Source organism: Bufo gargarizans, chromosome 2 (genome assembly GCF_014858855.1).
Source record: "Bufo gargarizans isolate SCDJY-AF-19 chromosome 2, ASM1485885v1, whole genome shotgun sequence".
NCBI lineage: Eukaryota > Metazoa > Chordata > Amphibia > Anura > Bufonidae > Bufo > Bufo gargarizans.
In genome coordinates, this window is record NC_058081.1 from 517,538,317 (window position 1) to 517,561,076 (window position 22,760).

Below are 22,760 nucleotides of genomic sequence, written 5' to 3' on the forward strand. Positions count from 1 at the left end.
TATGTGGCCTGTAGTAAGGCCTTTTATTGTTAGTATATTATTTATTATAGTATATCCTTTTACTATTGGTTAAATGAGAGATAAAAAAAACATTAATGTAAGCTCCTGGAACTTAAATTTAGGATTTCTACATGCATGGCAGACCACTTACCCCTAAGCTATAGGATTACCACATAGAGATGTTTGTTTTTTCTGTACTTATAAGCTATTACTGGTGTTCTTATGATTTTTTTTTTTTTTTTTTCCTTGTGAATAAAGCAGTGATGTGTAGATTAGCTTTCTTTTTTTTTTTAACAAATCTTTATTTATCACAACAAGCATGATAAAAAAGACAAGAACAATATGCGGGAAGACATATACGATACAATGATGTGAAATGTAGGTACAGCAGTGTAAAGATACAAATTATTTGATAAGATAGGCTTGTTAGGCAGACATGACATCAATGATAAATATGGCATACAAGAAGAAAAAACAGGTTCCTGTGAGGGTATGACCAGCATGAGTCAAAAAGAGACAGGAGGAGAGCAAGCGAGTACAACAAAATATCAGAAATATTGTTGGTTGAGACATAACCACGAATAACTAGATAAGTATAGCATTCATTAGAGGAGTGTGCAACCTTTTGGGTCCATTCTTCAATTGAAGGCACTTGTGTCGAGAGCCAATGTAGAGGGATCAAAAGTTTGGCAGCCGACAACATGTGTGCTAATAGAGAGTATTTATGCATGGGGAAGTCTTTTGAAGGCGCATTGAGTAATACCAAAGTCGGAGAGAGGAGGGGCCGAGGGACAAATTTGTTGCAATATCTTACTAAGCGCAGTCCAGAACTGGGAGACCCCCCTGCACGACCACCATATATGTGAGAGTGTACCGACCTCTTCGTGACATCTCCAGCAGGCTGGGGAAGTGAGAGGGACCAACCTATGCAACACCTCCAGAGAACGGTACCATCTCGTCAGCAGTTTTAAAGGAATTCTCCTGGATTCTAATGCATCTGGAGAACCCGTGAGAATTCCTCAGTAACAAAGACAGTCTCATCCGACAAGGTTATACCTAAATCCTGCTCCCACCTACTAATGAAGGCCGGTCTGCTAGGTGCGCCTTCCATTAACAGCTTATTGTAAATTAGCGAGAGTCTTTCTCGCCAGTTTGGACGAGGCCACAAGAGTGTCGAACCAAGAGGGTATAAAGTTCTTGTTAGCTTTAACAAGGTACTGTTGACATAACGGAAATACAGAAACGGGAGGCATATGGAGTACCTTCAGTTTTTTTTTTTTTTGCGGATCCGTTGAAATTAATGGTTCCGTATACGTAATGCAAAAAACTGAATGGAAACGTTTGTGTGCAAGAGGCCTTACTCAGACCGCCAAGGATTCTGGTATTAAAGGGTTTTAACACCTTCTCTGTCCTTGACCCCATAATTCCATTAAGTATCGTAGCTAAGCATTGCTAATTATTTGGAGCTATACAGGAGTATTTATTTGGTGCCATATTGTACTACCTGATTTAGAGAGAGCATGTCTGCCCCATTCACTAGCTACAACACATTCTTCATGGCTGGTTTCCAGTGAAAGTCCTGATACTTCCCACATTTTGTCTTTACAGGGATCGATCTAGAGAACATTGTCTACTACAAGGATGACACCCACTACTTTGTCATGACTGCCAAGAAGCAGAGTCTGCTCGAGAAAGGGGTCATCTTACAGGTCAGTAGCTGTTTATAGGGATTTGTGTCATTGACACTGGTTTGCTGCAGTAGACAGGGAACAGTATATGGTCGCAATTTCCTTTTGACTATGTCAAAGACATGAGAAGAGACATAAAGATGGATCTTAATTGTACTCTCAAAATAGGAAACTAATTTAATATCCTTTAATTTCTTTCTTTTATACTGAGAACTGATGCTAGGCACTGCACTACTGAGAGATTCCGATGACATGCCAGGTGCAGTGTTTTCTTGAAGATTCCTGCCCTGCGCCTGATCCTCTTTAGTTTCTCCTTTCTTGCAGGATTATGCAGACACTGAGATGTTACTGTCACGTGCCAATGTGGATCAGGAGGCACTGCAGAACTATGCCACGGAGGCTGCACGGTTTTCAACCCACCAGCAGCTACCCACAATGGATTTTGCCATCAATCATTATGGGCAGCCAGACGTAGCCATGTTTGACTTTACCTGCATGTATGCAACTGAAAATGCTGGTTTGGTGCGAGAAAGAAATGGCCACCAGCTGCTGGTAGCTCTGGTCGGTGACAGTCTACTGGAGGTCAGTGTGCATTGGCTTAATAGACTAAAAATACATGGATGTAGATCTATGCATGCATTTTCTACAGTAACGTATTTTAACTCCCTTTTTTTCCACAGCCTTTCTGGCCTATGGGAACCGGCATAGCACGAGGCTTCCTTGCTGCTATGGACTCTGCTTGGATGGTACGCAGTTGGGCTCATGGAGCAAGCCCTTTAGAAGTTCTGTCTGAGAGGTAAAGCCCATTAATGAAAGCTCATATCCACCTCCAATTAACACTTATATTATTTACATACTGCTAATCGTATCCACCTCCAATCAACAGTATACCAATCACATACTGAATTAGAAATGTAAGAAATGGAGTCACTATGTCAATGTATGACATTACTTATCCTGAGTTGCAGTCTGTATTACACTGTAGAGTTGCACTTACTATTCGCCCAACTTTCCTTGTGCAATGTATGTGTGGTGCTTGCTCCGGGAAGTGTTCTCTTTATAGCAGGCAATGTACACTAATGTGATGTTGAAAAACCAGCTTAGCTGCATGTCCTCAAATTTTCTGACTCTGTTAACCAGCAGCACAGTGAGTGCAGCTCTGCAGTTTAATACAGGATGAGACTCAATCAGTACAAGATAAGTAATGTGTGTACACAGTGACTCCACCAGCAGAATAGTGAGTACAGCTCTAGAGTATAATACAGGATGTAACTCGGGATCAGTACAGGATAAGTAATGTATGTACACAGTGACTCCACCAGCAGAATAGTGAGTGCAGCTCTGGAGTATAATACAGGACGTATCTCTGGATCAATACAGGATGAGTAACATATGTAAACTTGACAATCCAATCACTTGTGAAAAGTGGCTCCTGTATCCCTTAAATATGTCATGTCTAGCCTTGTAATTCTGTCTATGATTATAATGAGGTGATTGCTGAAAATTGTTCTGTGTTCACCAAGAAGTTGGGCCTATTAGTCTTAGTGGCCACAGCGACTACAGCAGGGTTTTAGGATTATTTCTTTTTTAAATATAAATAGTGACATAGAAAATTAAAAATAATATCACAAAAATGTCTTTAATAATGTTTAACAAACTTTTTTTTAAGCAATAGGTTATTTGTCAATGACACATTCCCTTTAAGGTATGATCATTGTTAAAGGGGTTCTCTGGGCTTTTAATATTGATGACCTATCCTTCGGTTAGGTCATCAATATCAGATTGGCGGGGGTCTGACACCAGGCACCCCTGTCGATCAGCTGTATTTAGAGAGAGCGCGTGCTTGCTGTCTCCCTTCTCTCTACCTGCTCGCTACTCCTATGGCAAGCAGGAGGAGAGAAGGGAGACGGCACATGCACACTGCGCGTGCCTTCCTTTCATACAGCTGAAAGGCAGGGGTGCCCACCAGTCTGATATTGATGACCTATCCTGAGTATAGGTCATAAATTTTGAAAGCCCGATGAACCCCATTAAAGTATTTTCTTTGATCATTCAGCATTAATGATTTACTTTTACTATTTCAGAGAGAGTATTTACAGGTTACTTCCTCAGACAACACCAGAAAATGTGAACAAAAACTTCAGTCATTACAGTATAGACCCCACAACTCGTTACCCCAATGTCAACTTACAGTTCCTGCGACCAAGCCAGGTGAGTCCCTTGCTGCATCCTTTGTGCTCCCTGGGTGTTACATCATTTATTCTTGATACGGGGGGGTCTACTTCCTGTAGTCTGCGAGTGGCAATACCCATTCTAAGCACTGTTCCAGAGTTCTCACATTTATGATTTAATGCACTGACTAATATTCTCCCCCTTTCCTTAGGTCCGGCATTTGTACTATACGGGAGAAATGAAGGATGCCAATCTGGAGATTGGCAATCTGGTAAATGCCCAAAGAACGCCCAAACTAGGCAGAAATGGTAAGTAACTAAATTGCTCCCCTTTCTCTCCTGGTAATTTTTTTTCACCTGTAAATAATTTCTCTTTCCCCTTTTCAGAGTCTGTGGCACGCACCAGTAAGTTGCTGAGCTGGTGTCAGAAGCAGACAGAAGGCTACACAGCAGTCAGCGTTACTGACCTCACCATGTCCTGGAAAAGTGGCCTTGCCTTATGTGCCATTATCCACCGGTATCGTCCGGAGCTAATGTAAGAGACCAGGTCATTCAGCAAAGGGGACAGCCATGCACAACCTGCGGGCCCCAGAGCCAGGGTTTTTGTCCCCCGTCCTGCTGGGCAGAAACACAGCTGATCGTGCAATCGGCAGTGTTTCTGCCCAGAGCGCCGCACAAATGCAAGATTACAGCTCCTGCCCCTGCACTGTAGCAGAAGCAGGACGGTCCCCAGCTGTTAGAGAAGGCAGAAGAGGTTTATCAGCCCTTCTGCATTCTCTTTAGTTAGGTGAGTGGCGCGCTGAGCAGTTTAGAACGAGCGATCATGTGATCGCTGGGTGTCGGGGACAGAGGAATGCAGAGCCTGATCAGCCCTGCCCTGTACAAAGCTCCCCTCAGCAGGCTGGTTTTCCCTGTGACTGGGGCTCCTCAGAACTCTCTTAGAAATGAATGGAGCATGCTGGGAATTGTAGTTTCACAACAGCTGGAGTGTCAAGGATTGCTGACCCCGATGTAGACAATACACTAATACTATAGCACTAATCTCTCGCCTGTGCTTGGCTCCACACTGTGCTGATACATTGTGACAAACCCAGCAGGACTAGATCAGGATGGGTTTTCTCTGGGATACTATATTTGATAGCAACCAAGGACTGTTGATTGTGACATTACCAGCGCTCCTCCTGATTTTGTCTCCTTTTGCAGAGACTTTGGCTCCCTGGATGAACGAAATGTAGAAAAAAACAATCAGTTAGCGTTTGACATCGCTGAGCGGGAGCTGGGAATCTCCCCTATAATGACTGGAAAAGAGATGGCGTCCGTCGGGGAGCCCGATAAGTTATCCATGGTGGTGTATCTCAGCCAGTTCTACGAGATGTTTAAAGAGACCGCCAACTCTGGTATGAGTTGTGGACCGATTACTAGGCTGATACATTGGGGGAGATTTATCAAAACTGGTGCTAAGGAAGACTCGCTTAGTTGCCAATAGCAACCAATCAGATTGATTTTATTTTCCATAGGAGCTCTGAAAAATAAAAGGTGGAATCTGATTAGTTGCCCATAGCAATTACTTTTCCTTAAAATCAGTTTAGATAAACCTCTCAAATTGTTCAATGTCTGAGCGGGAGGAGCATGACACGGGAATTCTCATGTCTTGCCCTGTCTGGGTCAGCGCTAGACAACACATTGTATCAGTTTTGTCTGGAGTGTTCCTTTAAACTTTTTTAAAGGGAACCTGTTACCATGAAAATGCAAAGTAATCTGCAAGCAGAATATTAGAGCAGGGCGAGCTGAGTAGATTGATATATGGCTTTCAGCATTACTAGTACATCATTCCTGTTTAGTCTGGGCCTTGACGTCATGGAGGTGAGCCTATCAGTGATTGGCGAGTATTGCTGCATGCACAGCCATTCAAGGGAGGCACTGTGTTAGAACTGCATGCTTGACTTAAAAGCCCCGAATGAGCATTGATAATCAATCTGCTAGGCTCCTCCTGCTGCCTACATCTCAAACACTATGTTCGATATGACAGGTTCCCTCTAAGGAAGCGCCATATTTTTTTTATGTTAACCATTTCATTACCGAATTGTTTATCCCCCTTTCTTACCAGGCCTCTTTTGTGCCATGATTAGATGAGATATAGATATAATTTTTAAGGGAAAACTTTATCAAAGTTTTTTTTTCTTCAAAATATTGCAATAGGACCAAACATACCATTCCCTGAAAATGGACGCCATTTATGTAATTTATCTACTGACTGGGCTTGTCACAAGACTTCAAAAGACTGGAGCGCATTTTGGATTTTGGCGGCCTATTTTTCTATTGCTGGTTCTATAGCACCGTACTGCCAGATAAATCTTGTACAGCGCCAAAGCACGGCTGCGTCTTCAAATAGCTGATTGGCGGGGGTCCGAAACACCTGGAACCCTGCCAATCAGATGCTGATTTGTATCCCAGGGATCAGCAACTTTCGGCACTTCAGCTGTGATGAAACTACAACTCGCAGCATGCAAGCATGTTCAGCTGTTCTAACAATTCCCATAGAAGTGAATAGAGCATTCTGGGAGTTGTAGTTTCAGAACATCTGGAGTGCTGGAGGTTGCTGATCCCTGATCTATCCAGAGGATAGGTCATCAGTAAGAAAACGCTGCAGCACCCCTTTTTTGGGAAAAACAGTAAATGCAACGTATGCTGTTTAATGTGCAATAGAAATTAGGGCTGCACGATATATTGCAAAATGAATAGAATCGCGATAATCGGCAAATGCGATATGGCGATTTGGCCGGCCCGAAAATGCCACGATTATATATGAAGGGGCCCCGCGCACATAACTGGCTTTGTGTGTAAAGTATTTTACTAGTGTGTGAAACAATCTCTCTCCTTGATAAAATGGCCAGCCTCTGTACTCACTTTCACGATGAATGCACGGCAGCGAGCTGGCCGGCCGGCCCGTGACTGACGTCACTTAGTAACGCTCCTGCTTCCTGAAGTGGGAGGAGCGTTACTAAGTGACGTCAGTCACGCGCCGGCCAACTCGCTGCTGCTCGCTGCAGTGCATTCATAGTACTGTGAAAGTGAGTACGGAGGCTGGCCATGTTATCAATAGGAGAGAGCTTGTTTTACACAGTAGTAAAATACTTTACACACAGCCAGTTATGTGTGCAGTTTAGGACACATAGGGCCATGAGGGGGACCAGCATAGGATGCTATATGTGCGTCTTATGATGGCCCTATGTGTCATAGCACATATCCCCTTTAACGGTGCCATCCACGGATCCACCCCATAACTGTGCCCCCTCCACGGATCCACCCCATAACGGCGCGTCCTCAGCCGCGTCGGCGGCTCATATGGGACAATCCAAGCAAATAGACCACTAGCACAATTCCCTTAAAATATCCCATCGCATATCGTTATCGCAATTTTTAGGGCCCTAATCGCACAAAATTCCCATATTGTGCAGCCCTAATAGAAATGTAATTTTATTATACACCTCATTATGAATTTGACTTTATTTTTGCACTCTATATGTGGATTTTTAATGGGAAACTTTTTTTTTTTTTTTCCTCTCTACTATGGGACTTGACTACGAGCTTTTGATTTGTTCATGTAGTACTCTGTGAATACTCCTGTACTGTAGCTTGGTATTTCCAGTGTTTTGCTGGTAGACAGGTTATTAGGCCTTGCCATAATCATGGCCTAAGGCTACTTTTATATTAGCGTTTTCCTTTCCGTTATTGAGATCCGTCATAGGGTCTCAAAACCAGAGGAAAAAGCTTCAGTTTTGTCCCCATTCATTGTCAATGGGGACAAAACGGAATGGAATGCACCATAATACATACTGTTCCGTTTGGTTGCATTCCCATGCTGTATACAAAAACGCTGCAAGCAGCATTATTGTGTGCGTCATGGGATACTGTTTAAGATGGATCCGGCATAAAACACAACGTAAGCCAATGGTGCAGGATCCTTTTTTGGTTAAACAGGCTGGATAAATGTTACCTCTGATTATAGCCGTTATAGTGAGATATCATCAGCTGGTCCCGCTCGTGCAACCACTTTTCCAATGTCTTGAATTGCAAAGCTAATCAGTCGTGGTGTTATATATTTCGTCCCCATATTGTTACAGCCCTTGGTAAATTTGCTACTTGGACATATAAGAAACTTGGATGACAACTGCTGTCTGAAGTCTAATGGCAGACATGTTGGCCACCCTGCTTTCTCAGATACAGATATAACTTCCTTACAATTTTTCACAATTATATTGAACTTATATACTTTCTTCATGGTGTTTAGATGTATGAAATAGAATCTGGATTGCACCTCTTCACATTCTAACGATCTGTGTGCTATCCACAGAAAATGCGGATCAGAACCTTGATGAGAAATCCGCCCTGCTGGCCAGCACTAAATCGCCCATCTCTTTCCTGAGCAAACTGGGACAGACAATCTCTCGGAAACGTACCCCCAAGGTAGGTACGAACTCCTGGGATGCAGCTGAACAACTTTTAGGCCTCATGCACACAGCCATTGTTTTGGTCTGCATCCGAGCCGCTGTTTTGGTGGCTCGGATGCGGACCCATTCACTTAAATGGGGCCACAAAAGATGCGGACAGCACTCGGTGTGCTGTCCGCATCCGTGGCCCCGCTAAAAAAATATATAACCGGTCCTATTATTGTCCACGGTTTGCGGACAAGAATAGGCATTTATATTGAAGGCTGTCCGTGCCGTTCTGCAAATTGCGGAATGCGCACAGATGCCATCCGTGTTTTGCGGACCGCAAAACACACCACAGTCGTGTGCATGAGGCCTTTAAGTGGAAATGGTTCCTAAAATGTATTTTCTGATGTGTCACAGTGCCAGAAAATTTCTGCTGTTGGTTCAACAAGCCCAGAACCCTGTCTGTTGAAAAACAATTTTTCCCCACATACTAATTTTTTTTTCCCCCTTACCCTCTGCTTCCCCCATGCCTTCATAAAGGACAAGAAAGAAAAAGACGTGGACAGCTCAGGCAAGAGACGGAAGACCAGCCAATCAGAAGATGTAAGTGGGGTTTCAAATGCACCTCTTGCTTTATATTTATGCTGGATTGCTGCAGATTTTTCACAGTGGATTTTACTTTCTTTTAGGCCTCATGCACACGAATGTATTTTGTTTCCGTAAAAAATCTGTATCAGTATGTCAGTTTCGTAGCGCTGCAAAAAAAATTGAGCATGTCCCATTCTTGTCCATTTTAGGCATTGTTACAATAGATCCACAAAACGCATACGGTCGTGTGCATGTAGCCTTACTCAAAATCTATAGGGAGCAAAAATGTTGCTCTACTTGCATAGTATGCAGAGCCTGCAAATAAAGACAGCCTGCTGTTTGCATCGAAGGGACTCGGGCAAATTTATCATAGCTGTTATGTCACTTTTGTGGTGTAAACAAGGTCATAAATTATGGCACTACTGTATATTTGCGCCATAAATTGTGACTAGCTTGGAGGGGACGGGAGTAGCGTAATTATAGCTGAAATCTACACCAGCTCATAGGTAGCATAGATTTCTGTTTCTGGCACACTGACAGCTGGAACATGTGCCAAATATATTAAGAGGTCTCTGCCTTTTAATAAATATGGCTCTAAAACTGTTTGCCAAGACTGGCATGGACAGCGCCAGTCTTACTAAATCTGCCCCATTGACTTCAGAATCAGTTTGCTTTGGAGCTGTTTGTAATGAGTACTATTGGCTGTAGTAATATTCAGTCTTAATACTGTTACTTACAGGAGGAAGGCTCCCGATCTGTGAGGGAGGAGAGACCCTCATTAGTCAGTGCTCTAACTGATAGGCGAATTGATGCTGCTGTTGGAAACCAAAATAAGGTGAAATCGATGGCAACTCAGCTTTTGGCCAAATTTGAGGAGAACGCACCTGCTCCTAACACTGGACTGCGGAAACAGGTAAGAAGCAGTCTTGTACTGCGGGATAATTCATACATCACTAGAGAGAGTCAGGCATTGCTCTGCTCAAATTTGTGTTGGCCTTTCTGTATTACTGCCCCGTTTTAAGAACAGATAAATGACTGCATTGATGGATCCGTTACATAATAGATACCAACAGTGCCTGCCGAACCCTATAGACTCTAATGGGTTCCTCTAGGTTTCTGCTATGGTGTCTGTCAATTTACTGAAAAAAAAAAAATAAATCGTTTCATGTGCCACTGGTTTCGCACATGGTTTTGACTGTGTTTTTGGGTGTGTCCGTGATTTTTTGCCACTTTTTATTTTTTTGCCTATTTTTATTTTTTTAACACCAAACCCACCATTTCCAGATGGGAGAAATAAAACCAGAACAGAGTTTTTTTTTTATTTTTTATTTTTTTATATGCTTTTCTTTTTTGTGTCCGTGCCGTTTTTTATTTCATATTGAAGCATGCTCTGGTCTGTGTTTAATATAAGTTAATTACCGGTACTAGCAAAAAAAAGATACTAAAAGAAACAACTAGCTTTAGTATTACTGGCCCTTTAAATCGTGCCATGGCTTGATTTCAGGTAGTTTTCACTTCATTGGGGGCATTGTTGTCAGATTCAGTGACTATGTTGATCACCCGCCTTTGCAGGTGCGCCACTGTGTGGTCATATAGTGCAACGTCTACTCTATTACGTTTATTTTGCTTACTACTTTTCTTTTCTCCCCCCTTTTTATGTTTTCTCATCCTCTATCATCTATTCATCTCCTTCCTGGATCCCGTTAGAAACCCATCCTACCCTATCAGCAGCGTTTACTAGAACAGGCTGCCCTCAGGCAGACTGAGCCCAAGTGGAAACAGGTAACAAAGGTCAGGAGACTGATAGAAGTGTGCACCCTCGCTTTTTTCCCCCTAGTCTGCTAGGCATTTATACAACCTAAGAATTTTCTGGTGCCCTCAAACTTTTTGACCATGTATATCTGCTGGCAAGGCATACTGGGATGTGTTGCATCACAGCTGCTGAGAGTCCTTATGCTTTCTAGGTCTTTTACTTACAAACTAATTTTGGTTTTTCCGACCATATTTTGGTATAGTCCTATAATTTTCTTAAAACCTGCTTTTCAAAGGACTCTGCAGACAATCTCTTAATTCTGTGGGAAGGGCAACATGAGGTTCTTTTGGACCAGGTTGAGGGTTTTCCTGCAAATTCTATAGTAGTTTCCATAGCTTATAGTAAGCTGATGGTTAATCAATCTAATGCATTTTTAGCCCTAAAGAGTTAATTAATGAAGTAAAAAATGTGGCAAAACGATTTGTATTTATTCTTCGGACGACCGGTTCCCCCTTCTGTAGTTAAAGTAGTCGTAATTGTATTACATCATATTGCCACTTTAAGAATCGTACCCTCTTGCAGCCATACCATAGCTGAGCATGCTGTATTCCCCCTAATAGCCACCACCTATTACATTCTTGTACTTTTCTCCCCTCCATTCTTTCTGCTCCCATAAAGCCCAGGACTAATGACCTTCCCCGGACCTGTCCTAAAAAGGTCATCAGGCTGTATACGGGGTCATGGCCTCGCTCATACCTGCAGGTGACTCACATTACCTTCTGTTGGGTTCACTGCTTCTGCCTGGCACATGGCTCTGGCTTGATGGGGCAATGACCGTTGAATGATTTGCCCCACAATTGAGTTGCCTTTCGGATGCTACATTCTTACCTCTCATGGCCGGTGACTTGAATTGCAAATTTGGGTGTAACCCAGGCCTTAAATCTATATATTCTGTCTTGTATGCCAGTCACATCTGGAGCTGCATTGACAACTCTCTTGCTTTGCCTCTAACCACTTCTGATGCGGTACTATAACGCCTGTTGCACTGCATTGTAGTTGATGTAGCGTTTTCGGTGTCATACTGCAGTACAGCAGCAGGAGACACAATTGCATATCCTTCAATGCAGAACATGGTCTTGCACTGAGCCAACATGGAGGTGACACCATTTTTCCCCTTTGACGCTTTCAGTGCAGCGCTGATGTCTCATTCTGGTTGCAGCGTTGAGTTTTCTTTTTGCAACCAGTCGCTGGCCTCAGAGGTATATGGGATTTCACTGCTGAGACCAGTGATTGGCTGCAGCAATGATGTAGTGCGTACATGACGTCACCACTGCAGCCTGGAACGCAGACACCGGTGGCATGGAACGCATAGTGACTCTAGAAGCAGCAGTAAAAGTTCTCTCTTTAATTATTCTCATTTACTGCTGCTACCCCAGTGTTTATTTGACGCAGACAACCCCTCTAACCTTTTCTTGATCCGGGAAGTCGATGGACTGCTCGGAGGTGGAGAGAGTCACAGAATATAGTTTGACAATTGACTTGGACAGTTTATCCCTGGGCTCTAGCAGTTCTTGAGGATTCGCGGACCTGATACAGCTTGTGATCCTCCTTAAATGGATAACCTAGATCTTGGTTGGGAGTCTTGTCTTTGGTGCTGTGATGGACCAGACACTGAGTTGACAGTCTGTGTGTATAGAATGGTTGTGCCATGCCTTTCTGACTGCCCACAGCTTTACACATGCTTGGTGTGATTCATTGGCCATGGCTGCGCATTCATCACAAGCCACGCTAACATAGCAGATATCTCTTAAACACTGGACACTGTGTACACTCCAACCTGCAGCTTCCCAGCACTTGGCAGTACACATTTGGAGGTTGGCAGGCCCTATGGCACATGCCTGTGGGCAGCTGAGTTTACTGTGCCACCCATTTATCATATTTAGATTTCTGTTCTTTGTTGTGTTGTGTTTTTTTTTTTTTTGTTTTTTTTTTTCCCTCTTCTTTTTATTTCTTTCTATCCTATCCACAGAGCAGCTCGGTGCCGTCCAGTTTCCTTGGCGAGAGGTGTTCCAGCCTAGAGAGGGTAACTGCAAGGGTTTGACTGGTTTGCTTTGCAGTGAACTCACCTCAGATAGCGACACACTTACTTTTTTTATGTTATAGTCAATCCTACTCCCAATAACCAGGTCGTATTAACAGTAATAGAAACCCATCACCACCATACAACCTGAGCCATGAGGCGCCTTTTACCTCGGTCTCATTATAACCTCTTATTGAACCATTGGGCTGCTTGTTTAAGTCACTGTGGTTTCCAAAAGCTTTTGATATGTCAGAGCGACCTATCGGCACTCAGATCCCCAAAATCAGAACTTCTAAGACCCCCACTGATCACTAGATCTAGGAGAGAGAAATACATATTATGCCCTCTCTTATGCTGACTTTATCTATCAACAGTGTTTAAAAGGCCCAGTGAGCCTTTAAAATGTAACTGCCGTTTAATTTTTATTTAATTTTTTTGCTAATGTATATGGACAATGACATGGAACACTTTTGTAATATACTTTATTTAGGGAAAACATTTATTTGTGGTAGAAAACTGGGTCTGAAATGTCCCTTAGCAGCGATCTCTCAAATGAGCGTTGCTGAGGGCTATCCGTCTTCTATTAGCATAGGAGAGACGTGCTGTGCGGGAGCTGCGGACTTCTGCCTGCCCTGCTCCCTCACCGTCTGGTGGGCACAGGAGCCTTATGTGTTACATATACATAGTGTTATAGATACATTTCCCCTTGTATGAAATATAATCTTCTACAGTATGTTTATGCTCACTGACCAGCGTGCATAACTATCCTTATATACTGTATAGCAGCTACCCCCCCCCCCCCCCCCCCCCCCCTGCCTGCCTGCACTGCCTGCAGTTGGCGCTCCCGGTGGCTGGTTCAGAACGCCAGGAGTGCAGGGGGAAGGCTCGCTGGTCAGTGAGCATAAACATACTGTAGAAGATTATATTTAATACAAGGGGAAATGTGTGTGTCTGTATATATAACACTATGTATATGTAATACATAAAGCTCCTGTGCCCACCAGACTGAGGGAGCAGGGCAGGCAGAAGCTCATTTGAGAGAGCACAAATAAATGTTTTCCCTAAATAAAGTATATTACAAAAATGTTCCCTGTCATTGTCCCTACACGTTAGCAAAAAAAATTAATGAAACGACAGTTACACTTTCATATCATTGCTGCAACAAGAGACCAATATGATGAGGCATGCTGCGCCTCTTAACACAGCTCTGTTAGAAGCTGCTAGTGAATGAGTTCTCACATTTTAAAGATCTCTGCTAGCTGTCAACATTTGTTTTACATGCAGACAGAAAACATATGCCCTAATATGAGGCTGAGCTGAGATACCAAGGACAGCCGCTATACAGTGTATGGCGCTGTGATTGGTGAGCTGCCATAAGGCTGTGGCGCTCACAGGAGTGCTGGTGCCTTCTCAAACAGCTGATCTTTGGGGTGCCTGGGTGACCCCCACCAATCAGATACTGATGACCTGAGTATAAGTCATCAGCAAAAAAAAAAATATACTGAAAAACCCTTTTAAGGCTCCATTCACACGTCTGCAATTCCGTTCCGCATTTTGCGGAACGGAATTGCGGACACATTCAATTCTATGGGGCCGGATCCGGAAATGCGGACCCGCACTTTCGGGTTCACAATTCCGATCCCCCAAAAAATAGAGCATGTCCTATTCTTGTCTGCAATTGCATACAAGAATAGGCATTTTCTATTAAGTGCCGGCGATGTGTTGTCCGCAAAATGCGGATTGCACATTGCCGCTGATCGAAAGAAGAGATCTTGAAAATGGTCAGAAATTGAAATGTTAATTTTACTATGGTTAAACTGACCGGCCCTTGCAAAAATATTCCTGTATGTTGTCTCCATGATGTAGCCCCCTGAATTCTACATAATGAATGGTTGCGATTATAAAACCTTATTTCTGGAATTTCCCTTTAACTGGATTGCATTATATATATATTTTTTTTTTTCCCTGCAGCCCTCTACTAGGGGCAGCTTAGGGGTTATTTAAGTCCTATAATGCCCCCCCATATGCCCGGGCCCCTCACACTTACCTCGCAGAGGCATCCGTGCCAGTATGAGAAGCATCTCCTCGTTGCACGGAAGAAAACATCCGGCGTCAGGGGGAGAGCAGCCAATAGCAGGTCGCGACGGGTACAAGTGTCGCCCGCAATGCTAGGGAGGCTCGGTTCTGCTATTGGATAGCCCCTTTTAATATTGAGTTCATTGAGAGCTGTATAAATCTGTAGTTGGAGGGCTCCCCCTATTGGCGGCTTTAGGTAGCCAGGATTTTAGCATATTACTCTGTAGCTATATGAACGGATGCTCGATATTTGCCCCTAAATGTAATATCCTGGTACTTGGAATGCATGCCCATTCCCAAAGTTCCTACGGGTACAGTTGCTGATTTAGGTGCTGCCTATATTGTGCATCCCCGAGTATCTTCCTCTACGATTCTGATGCTTTTCTCTACCTCTCAGCTCGACTCTGAGCCCACTCGCCGATCCCCAATAGACTACTGGCAGAATTCACTCACCCTGCGCTCGTCTGAACGCCCCGCCTCCCCTTCATGCGATGATATCCGTCAGGTAGTGTGCTAGTGACATGCCTGTGTGCCATGCTCTGTGTGTATCGCTAACCGCATGCCGTAGTCACTCGCCAAGGGCACCGCTGCTAGCAGGGCCTTCTCACAGGTGCGTGGCCCCACAGGTTTAGGGGAAGGGTCTACCTGGACAGAATACTAATGGCTGCAAATTTAAAGGTACATGCACACGTACTGCTTGACCACAATAGCAGTTGTTTCATGGGAGCGATTGGGTCCCAGGATTATGTAGATGTATTGGTGGGAAGCACTGCACCAGAGTGGAGAAGAGGCACACTGCTTTTATGGTGTGCAGTAAAGTGCGGGTTATCAACAGAATATGAGAACTTGTCTTTTCCCTACAAGTCCCTAGACTCCCCACTTGGAGATGTACCTCGGCAGGCCCGCATCACACGACTTTTATAATCGGAATGCGCCATGTTTTCTTGCTTGAACACTGAGTGAAAGCAGCTTGGTGACTCACTGGATTGGATATCTCCATGCAGAAGGGATATCATTTACTAATCGGCATCACCTCCCAGCACGGTGTGCGTGACCCCCTACACTCATCCTGACACTGGGTGTGTTCGACCTCTGACCTGTCATTTATATTTTTTATTTTATTTTTTGGCTTCCTCTCTGTACCTTTAGAAATACATTAAGATATATACAGGTGGAGTGAGCTCATTGGCTGAACAGATAGCCAATCAGCTTCAAAAGAAGGAGACCCCAAAGCCTCTGTTTGGGAAAAAAGTGGTAAGAGTTCATATGATGTTGGCTGTAACCATTTTGTTTGTTTGATTTTGCAGATATTCTGTCTACCTCAAAGGACGCACAATCTTGGATTGTGGAAAGTTTTTGTATTGTGTATTAAAGGGGTTGTCTGGGTTTTTTCTGTTGATGACCTACCCTCAGGTTGGGCCTTTAGTATCAGATGTGCAGGGGTCCGACACCCTGGAACCCCCCCCCCCCCCACAACGATCAGCTATGTAAGCAGACGGCGTGCCTTTCTCTATTCCTGTCCGCTGCTGCTGTACCATAGACATACCAGACGATAGTTCAAAGGAAGGTGTCGCGCTGCCTCACTTGGCTGTGATTCAAAGGACTTGATCAGGATAGGATACGACAGCTTTTAGGTGATGCCAAACAACAAGGTTCCCTGGAGTATAATCTTGGTCACAAAACCACCCCTTGATTTTATACCTTTGTGAGTATAATAAAGGCTTTTACCATTGGAAACATTGGTGGACCTTCTCCATGTGCCTGCACCTTTATATCTACAGAGGGGTGGTTTTGTGACCGAGATTATCCTCCTGTGGAACCTCGTTGTTTGGCATCACCTAAAAGCTGTCGTATCCTATCCTGTTCAAGTCCTTTGAATCACAGCCAAGTGAGGCAGCGCGACACCTTCCTTTGTACTGTTGAATGTGAATAAGCCCGCTTCACACGGTAGTCTGCGACGCCAAAAAAGAAGAAAACACAGTGGTGTTTTTTTTTTCTTTTTTTTTTTTTTTTCTGTTGTGTTATTTTATTGAAGAAATAGCAGAGGATAGGTCATCAATAGAAAAAGCTTGTACAACCCCTTTAATAGAAATGCATTACTTGTGTTGATCTTCAGCACCCCCTGGTGGTGGCTGGTACAACAGATTGGAAAGTTAGATTTTTCAAGTTTTGTTTTTTAAATTCCACCTGAAAAATGATCTGTCACCTGATGATCCACCATCAATGCTTAGTCCAGCACATAACTATCAAGCTCAGATGTCAGAATGTTGATTTGAACTGTCAGGTCACTTACTGCAATGGATGAAGTTTTCATCCTACCCTCAATGTGCTACCCATCTTCAGGCTTAGGGTATATTCGGTGTGTAGTCAAATCACTGCATTTTATTTTTTTTGCCAAGATTTTTCAAAAACTGTGGCTTCTTGCTACGACTGCGATAATTGTGATAGTAAAAAAAAAGTTTTGACCACATTGTGTGAGTAGATGTTTAGATTGGCCAAAAGATCCTCATTGGCTCCATTAGACCCCGATCACATGAGCGAGTTTTCCCGCACTCGTGCAATGAGTGACGTGAGCGCATAGCACCCGCACTGAATCCTGACCCAGTCTGTGCGCATCAGTTCTGCGTTGCGTGAAAAACGCAGCATGTTCTATATTCTGCATTTTTTCACGCAGCCCTGGTTACATAGAAGTGAATGGGGCTTCAGTGAAAAAAACGCATTGCATCCAGAAGCAATCTGTTTTTCACTGATGGTTGCTAGGAGATGTTTGTAAACTATTTATATATATATATATATATATATATATATATATATATATATATATATATATATATATATATATATATATATATCTATATATCTCTCAAAACTGACTGAACTTGCTTGCAAAATGGTGTGAGTTTCGCTGAACGCATCCGGAGCCAATCCATCACGTGTGAAAGAGGCCTTATGATTTTCAATGTGTGATCTCAGGCCTAATAACATATATGGTGGGTACTCGCTGATGTGTGTGACACGTCTCTGGTGCGTCTTTCTCATTAACCCCTTTACCCTATGTTGCTATGCAGGGGTCCTTCAGGAAGGAGTTCCCTCAGAATCTCGGCGGGAGTGATGTCTGTTACTTCTGCCGCAGGAGAGTTTACGTTATGGAGCGTCTGAGCGCAGAGGGGAAATTCTTCCATCGAAGCTGCTTCAAATGTGACTACTGCAATACCACCCTGCGTCTGTCCTGCTATGCTTACGATCTGGAGGATGGTGAGTGCTTGGTCATGGCGCTACAATTAGCCTCTCCCCAGCTTGAAAAGACTGATAACTGGGAGCAAAAGATTGTATTTCACATGGCGAAAAAGATCAGCTGCAGGTTTAGTGTCCCTTGAGGGGGTTAAGCCACGGCCGTTCTCCCCTCTGCCGCCTCTGTGCTGCATGTGACATTGACGACTCTTTGTCCTTCACACACTGGCACATTGTTACCCACAGACATCGCAAGGCTGACAGTCCATTCTCTTTCTGCTTCCCGTACCCTTTCCACAGCTTGGGAACTGCTGCACCAAAGCTTTTCCAAGTCTCTTCCCTTCCAGTTACGCCCTGCATCGGCTGTTCTAAAATTTGACTAGAAATCCAACTTCTCTGGGCTATTTAATTATTTTTTTTACATTCTCTTTCACAGGAAAATTTTATTGCAAACCTCACTACTGTTACAGACGTTCCGGCTATAGCCAGCGGAAGAGAGCGGCCGCTCCTGCGCAGGTCAGCAAGGTGAGTTATACAGATGCCTAGCTGTGCTATATAGCTTTTGTGCAACTACAACTCCCATCATCCACTGACAGCTGCAGACCTATTATAATTCTGATGATCCAGCACAATCTTAGGTCATTATGCAGCAATCATGTAGTTTCCTACCTATTGGACTTGTATACAAAATATAGTTATTCTTAGCATTGTTACCGAGGATAGCCACTGGTTTTATGTTACAAAGTGTTCATCTTAACATTTATAGCCTTTTTTTTCCTATGTTCTCCCACCATTCCATACACTGCACCACTTCACTCTGTATGGATCATAAATCACTATTCAGCTTGAGATTTTTGGCTGACTCAGACAGTAAACTGATAGTGTTTATATGCTATATACACACTTATATTGTGTAATTCTGTTTCTGACTCTGCAGGAGCTTAAAGGACCCGCAAAGGACACGCCCGATGCTGAAGAACCTGGACGAGCCCCCACATTACCCCTTGCTGCTGCAGAGAAGACCCCAGGTACCAGCAGTTCCTTCCTGCGGCGAGCTATGAGCCTTTGTTCCCTGGCACGGCGGCTGCCGAATGTGGTGTCCTCCGTAAAGAGTCTGCTCTGTCAAGATCCATTGGACTGTTTTTTCATGTGTCAGCTGACAGTGTTTGGGCTTCCTTTTCTCTATGTCCAGTCTGAAATTCTGATGCAGATTTTGGGGGAGTTTCCTTGGTCATCTGTGCCCTGAGGGGTCAGCAGGATGGGAAAATATGGATATTTTATTTGGTTACCAGTAGCGGTGATATTGTGTCGTGTCCATTTCCTGTAGGCAGATTTTGCAGCCAGTCATGTGGCTTGTACCTAGCATCATCTGATGTTACTTCCACAATATAGCAGTCTATCTTAAAAGGAAGATCCTCTTCTGCCACAGTGTATCTCCAAAAAAAAAGCAACTTTTGAAGCAACTTTGCTAATAGTAATTTTTTTAACACCTGTAATTCTGTCTCTACAGCTCCTATGCTGATTTGTGTTTTCTCCATGGCAACAGACTACAAACAAGCCTTCTGTAGTCAGATTCTGAAGTTATGCTCATCTTCTAGCTGCCCCCTAATTCTTATTGTACACATTTGGTTGGTTAGTAAGAATTGGGGCACAGATAGACGGGAGTACTATATGACTAAAGGCGCAAGCACAGGTTTGGGGTTGGTTGTAGTTAACCATGACTGCACACAAGTCTGTATAGGACCTATAGACACAAAACAGTAGGAGTTTGTTAAATAAATCTATTTGCAAAGTTGCTTCATTTTCGATGCATTAAAACAATTCAAAATCGTGAAGCTGAAGTTTTGTGTAAGCAAACTGTAGCCTTAAAGGGGTTGTCCATCTTTTTTGGGGGGGGGGGGATGTTTTTGGTAACCCCCCTCCTCTCCAGGGAGACCTTTTGAGGTGAAGCATACGCTGGCTCCTTCGCATCATGGCCTTAGCAGTTCCGCTGCGATCCCTGGATTTAAACTTCCTGTTTGCCACCTCCATAGCCAATCCCCTGCTTCCCTTTCGTCATGTCAAATGTCATGTTACGCAAGGCGGCAGGTCAATCCCTGGCCACGTTGCGGCGTCAAACAGGAAGTTTACACCCAGGGGGAGAGGCTGTGGAACTAAGGAGCTGGGAGCCAGCTCCAGAAAGTGGGTAAGTATGTTTCTCTTCACAGTGCTGCCTAGGAGGGGAGTTTGCTAAAAAAAAACACAATGCCTTTTAAGAGCTTTACTAAGAATCAGCTATTTTTGTTATATAATTTTGTTTGAACGCTAGGACTATTAAAACTTCCAACATTTGCTAAATCTGCCAAGTTTTGCAATGAAAACCATGGGCACTTTCTGCGGGCACAATTTTAGAGTTTATAGCTGTGCTGGTAAACAGCAGGTTGTGAGGAAGGTTTTTAGTGTCAAGTGGCCGCAGTTATGTTGGTCAGTAGCCTTAGATATTTTTTATTCCTGATGAGACCAACCAAATGACTGCCCCAAGGGTTTTTGTTTAGTTTTTTTTTTTTTAAATGGCTGCCATATTTTTATATGATGAGAGTTGTAGGTGGAATGTGTTTGTAGTTTCCTGTTAGAGATGTTAAAGGGAACCTATCATCAGCTTTATGCTGACCTCACCGAGTAAGGGCTGTTTCACACGAGCGGATGCCGTGAATGACAGCCAAGACCCGATGCAGACAGCAGAAGCACGGAGCAGTAACATGACTCTCTGTGATCTCTTTACTACAAAATCACAGTGAGATAAAGTTGTCACCGTGATTTTGTAGTAAAGAGATCACAGAGAGACACGGAGCATTATCAGTCATGTTACTGCTCCGTGCTTCTGCAGTCTGCATCGGGTCTGTCATTCACGCAGCGGATGTCACGCACAGCATCCGCTCGTGTGAAACAGCCCTAAGAGGTTGCTGAGAACCAGCATCATAATCATTGCAGCCCAGGACTTGAGAAGAGTCACATCTACCTGAGAAGAGTCCTGGTTATTCATAATCTCCTGCTCTCCTCGCCCACCTGCTGATGATTGGCAGTTGTCTCCTAGACAGAAATGGAGAAAACTAGGTAGAAGACTGTCAGTCATCAGCAGGTGGGCAGGAGAGCAGGAAGTCATGAATAACCAGGACTCTTCTCAGGTGGCCGGACTCTTCTCCAGGCCCAGTCTGCAATGATTGTGATGTTAGTTCTCGGCAACCACTTACTTTTTACTTTTAAATGACAGACTGCTGAAATCAACGCGCCTGTCTCTACTTTATTCTGCCGTTAGTATGGGCAGCATGAAGGTGATGACAGGTTCCCTTTTAAGAAGTGAGGTTTGAGTGGGTACCGAAGAATGGACAGACTTTTACATTGTTTTTTTTTAGTTTCTGCTGTCAGAATTTAGGGGAGTGATATATAAAAGGACAGGAAGTATTTATGTATTCAAATTCTTGAAGGGGTTTTCTTCAGGTTTATTTGTATTTGTTTATTTATTTTTTTGTCATTTTGCCATGAACAACAGTCAAGGCTGAAAAGATTGTAGAGCTATTGAGGTTTTTTTTTTATTTTTATAGTAGGTCAGTGAGTGTGACCTTTCAGATTATAGTTTTGGTTGCTGCGCACATTAATAGCATGATACTTGAAAAATGTATAATTTTTGTTTCACTCATTTTTACCATTGGTTCTTCACAGTTTTTATTTATTCTTTAAATTATATCTATTTATCATTTTTTTTTATATTTTGGGGCACTGGAAGAGTTATTGGGTTATGTGGTAATATACAATTCTTTTGTATGTGTAATTTAGTAGGATTGGTACAAAATCTAGGATGTTGACTGTTGTGCTTTTTGTTGTTTGTTTGTATTAGAGCCATGTTCCTGACCAGTGTTATTCGAGTAGTTATTCGGATAGCTATACAAATGTGTTTATTATTGCTGAACTATGAAATTGGTGGAAGAAAATGTAGCAGATTTATATTTTATTTTTTTAAAGTCTGTAGCCTTTATTTTTGACTTTAAAAAAAAAATTTAACTGACAAAATGGTTTCCATGTCTAGAGAGTGAGTAGAATGCATAACCACAGGAAATGCCATAAATTTACAATAGGTGTGTGTCCCTCTTTTAGGACCCGCAACTATCACAACTCCGTGCCACTAGGAGCAGAGAGGTGTCTGTGCATGTGTAGCTCTTTCAGCTCACTTCTGTGGGAGTTCTGTAAATAGCAGAGTAAGCGTGCTAGGCTATTTTCAGAACTCCCATAGAACTGAATAGAGGGAGCTAGGCACACGCGGCCACCTTTCCATTCCTGATGGTGCCAGGCAGGACCCTTTTTTTCAGATCGGTACAGGTCCTAGAGGTGGGACCCACACTTCTGGGAGTAGCTTCTAACAGTAATTTATGGCATATCCTATGAATATACCAGTATTGTGCAGAGGAGAATACCCCTGTAAGCTCTGCTGTCCCTTTTGTGACAACCTGGTTGATTTGAGATGCACTTCCTTACAACCACAGATCAATGAGGTTGTCGGGCAGCGCTTAGCCAGCGGCCATCTCTGATTCCTTAGGCCTTCAACTTAAGGGTACAACCACATGGCGCCATCGTGTCGTGGTTGCAATGCATCGCAACTGGGATGTATAGGTCGTATGCTTAGGCAGATTGACTTCTGAACTTGGGCAGAAAAGAAACGTGCTCCGACTAACCCATGCATTTCTCCATCTGTTATCGCCTTAT

At 43.4% G+C, this 22,760-nt stretch overlaps 1 protein-coding gene across 10 annotated transcripts in view; it reads left to right on the top strand.

Moving 5' to 3' along the window:
- MICAL3 (microtubule associated monooxygenase, calponin and LIM domain containing 3) overlaps positions 1-22,760 on the top strand; it is a 136,898-nt gene that overhangs the window by 42,078 nt on the left and 72,060 nt on the right. For 5 of the 10 annotated variants that reach the window (XM_044281346.1, XM_044281350.1, XM_044281347.1 and 2 more), the window contains exons 7-19: positions 1,609-1,709; positions 2,013-2,270; positions 2,369-2,484; positions 3,773-3,899; positions 4,072-4,168; positions 4,247-4,394; positions 5,063-5,256; positions 8,214-8,326; positions 8,836-8,898; positions 9,623-9,796; positions 17,861-18,047; positions 18,460-18,548; positions 18,961-19,051. In XM_044281346.1, coding sequence (XP_044137281.1) covers positions 1,609-1,709; positions 2,013-2,270; positions 2,369-2,484; positions 3,773-3,899; positions 4,072-4,168; positions 4,247-4,394; positions 5,063-5,256; positions 8,214-8,326; positions 8,836-8,898; positions 9,623-9,796; positions 17,861-18,047; positions 18,460-18,548; positions 18,961-19,051 — 1,758 coding nt within the window. Of the gene's footprint in view, positions 1-1,608; positions 1,710-2,012; positions 2,271-2,368; positions 2,485-3,772; positions 3,900-4,071; positions 4,169-4,246; positions 4,395-5,062; positions 5,257-8,213; positions 8,327-8,835; positions 8,899-9,622; positions 9,797-10,590; positions 10,675-11,314; positions 11,399-12,665; positions 12,720-15,189; positions 15,298-15,941; positions 16,047-17,860; positions 18,048-18,459; positions 18,549-18,960; positions 19,052-22,760 lie in introns of all 10 variants that reach the window. The other 5 variants (XM_044281342.1, XM_044281345.1, XM_044281341.1 and 2 more) reach the window with 4 other exon arrangements.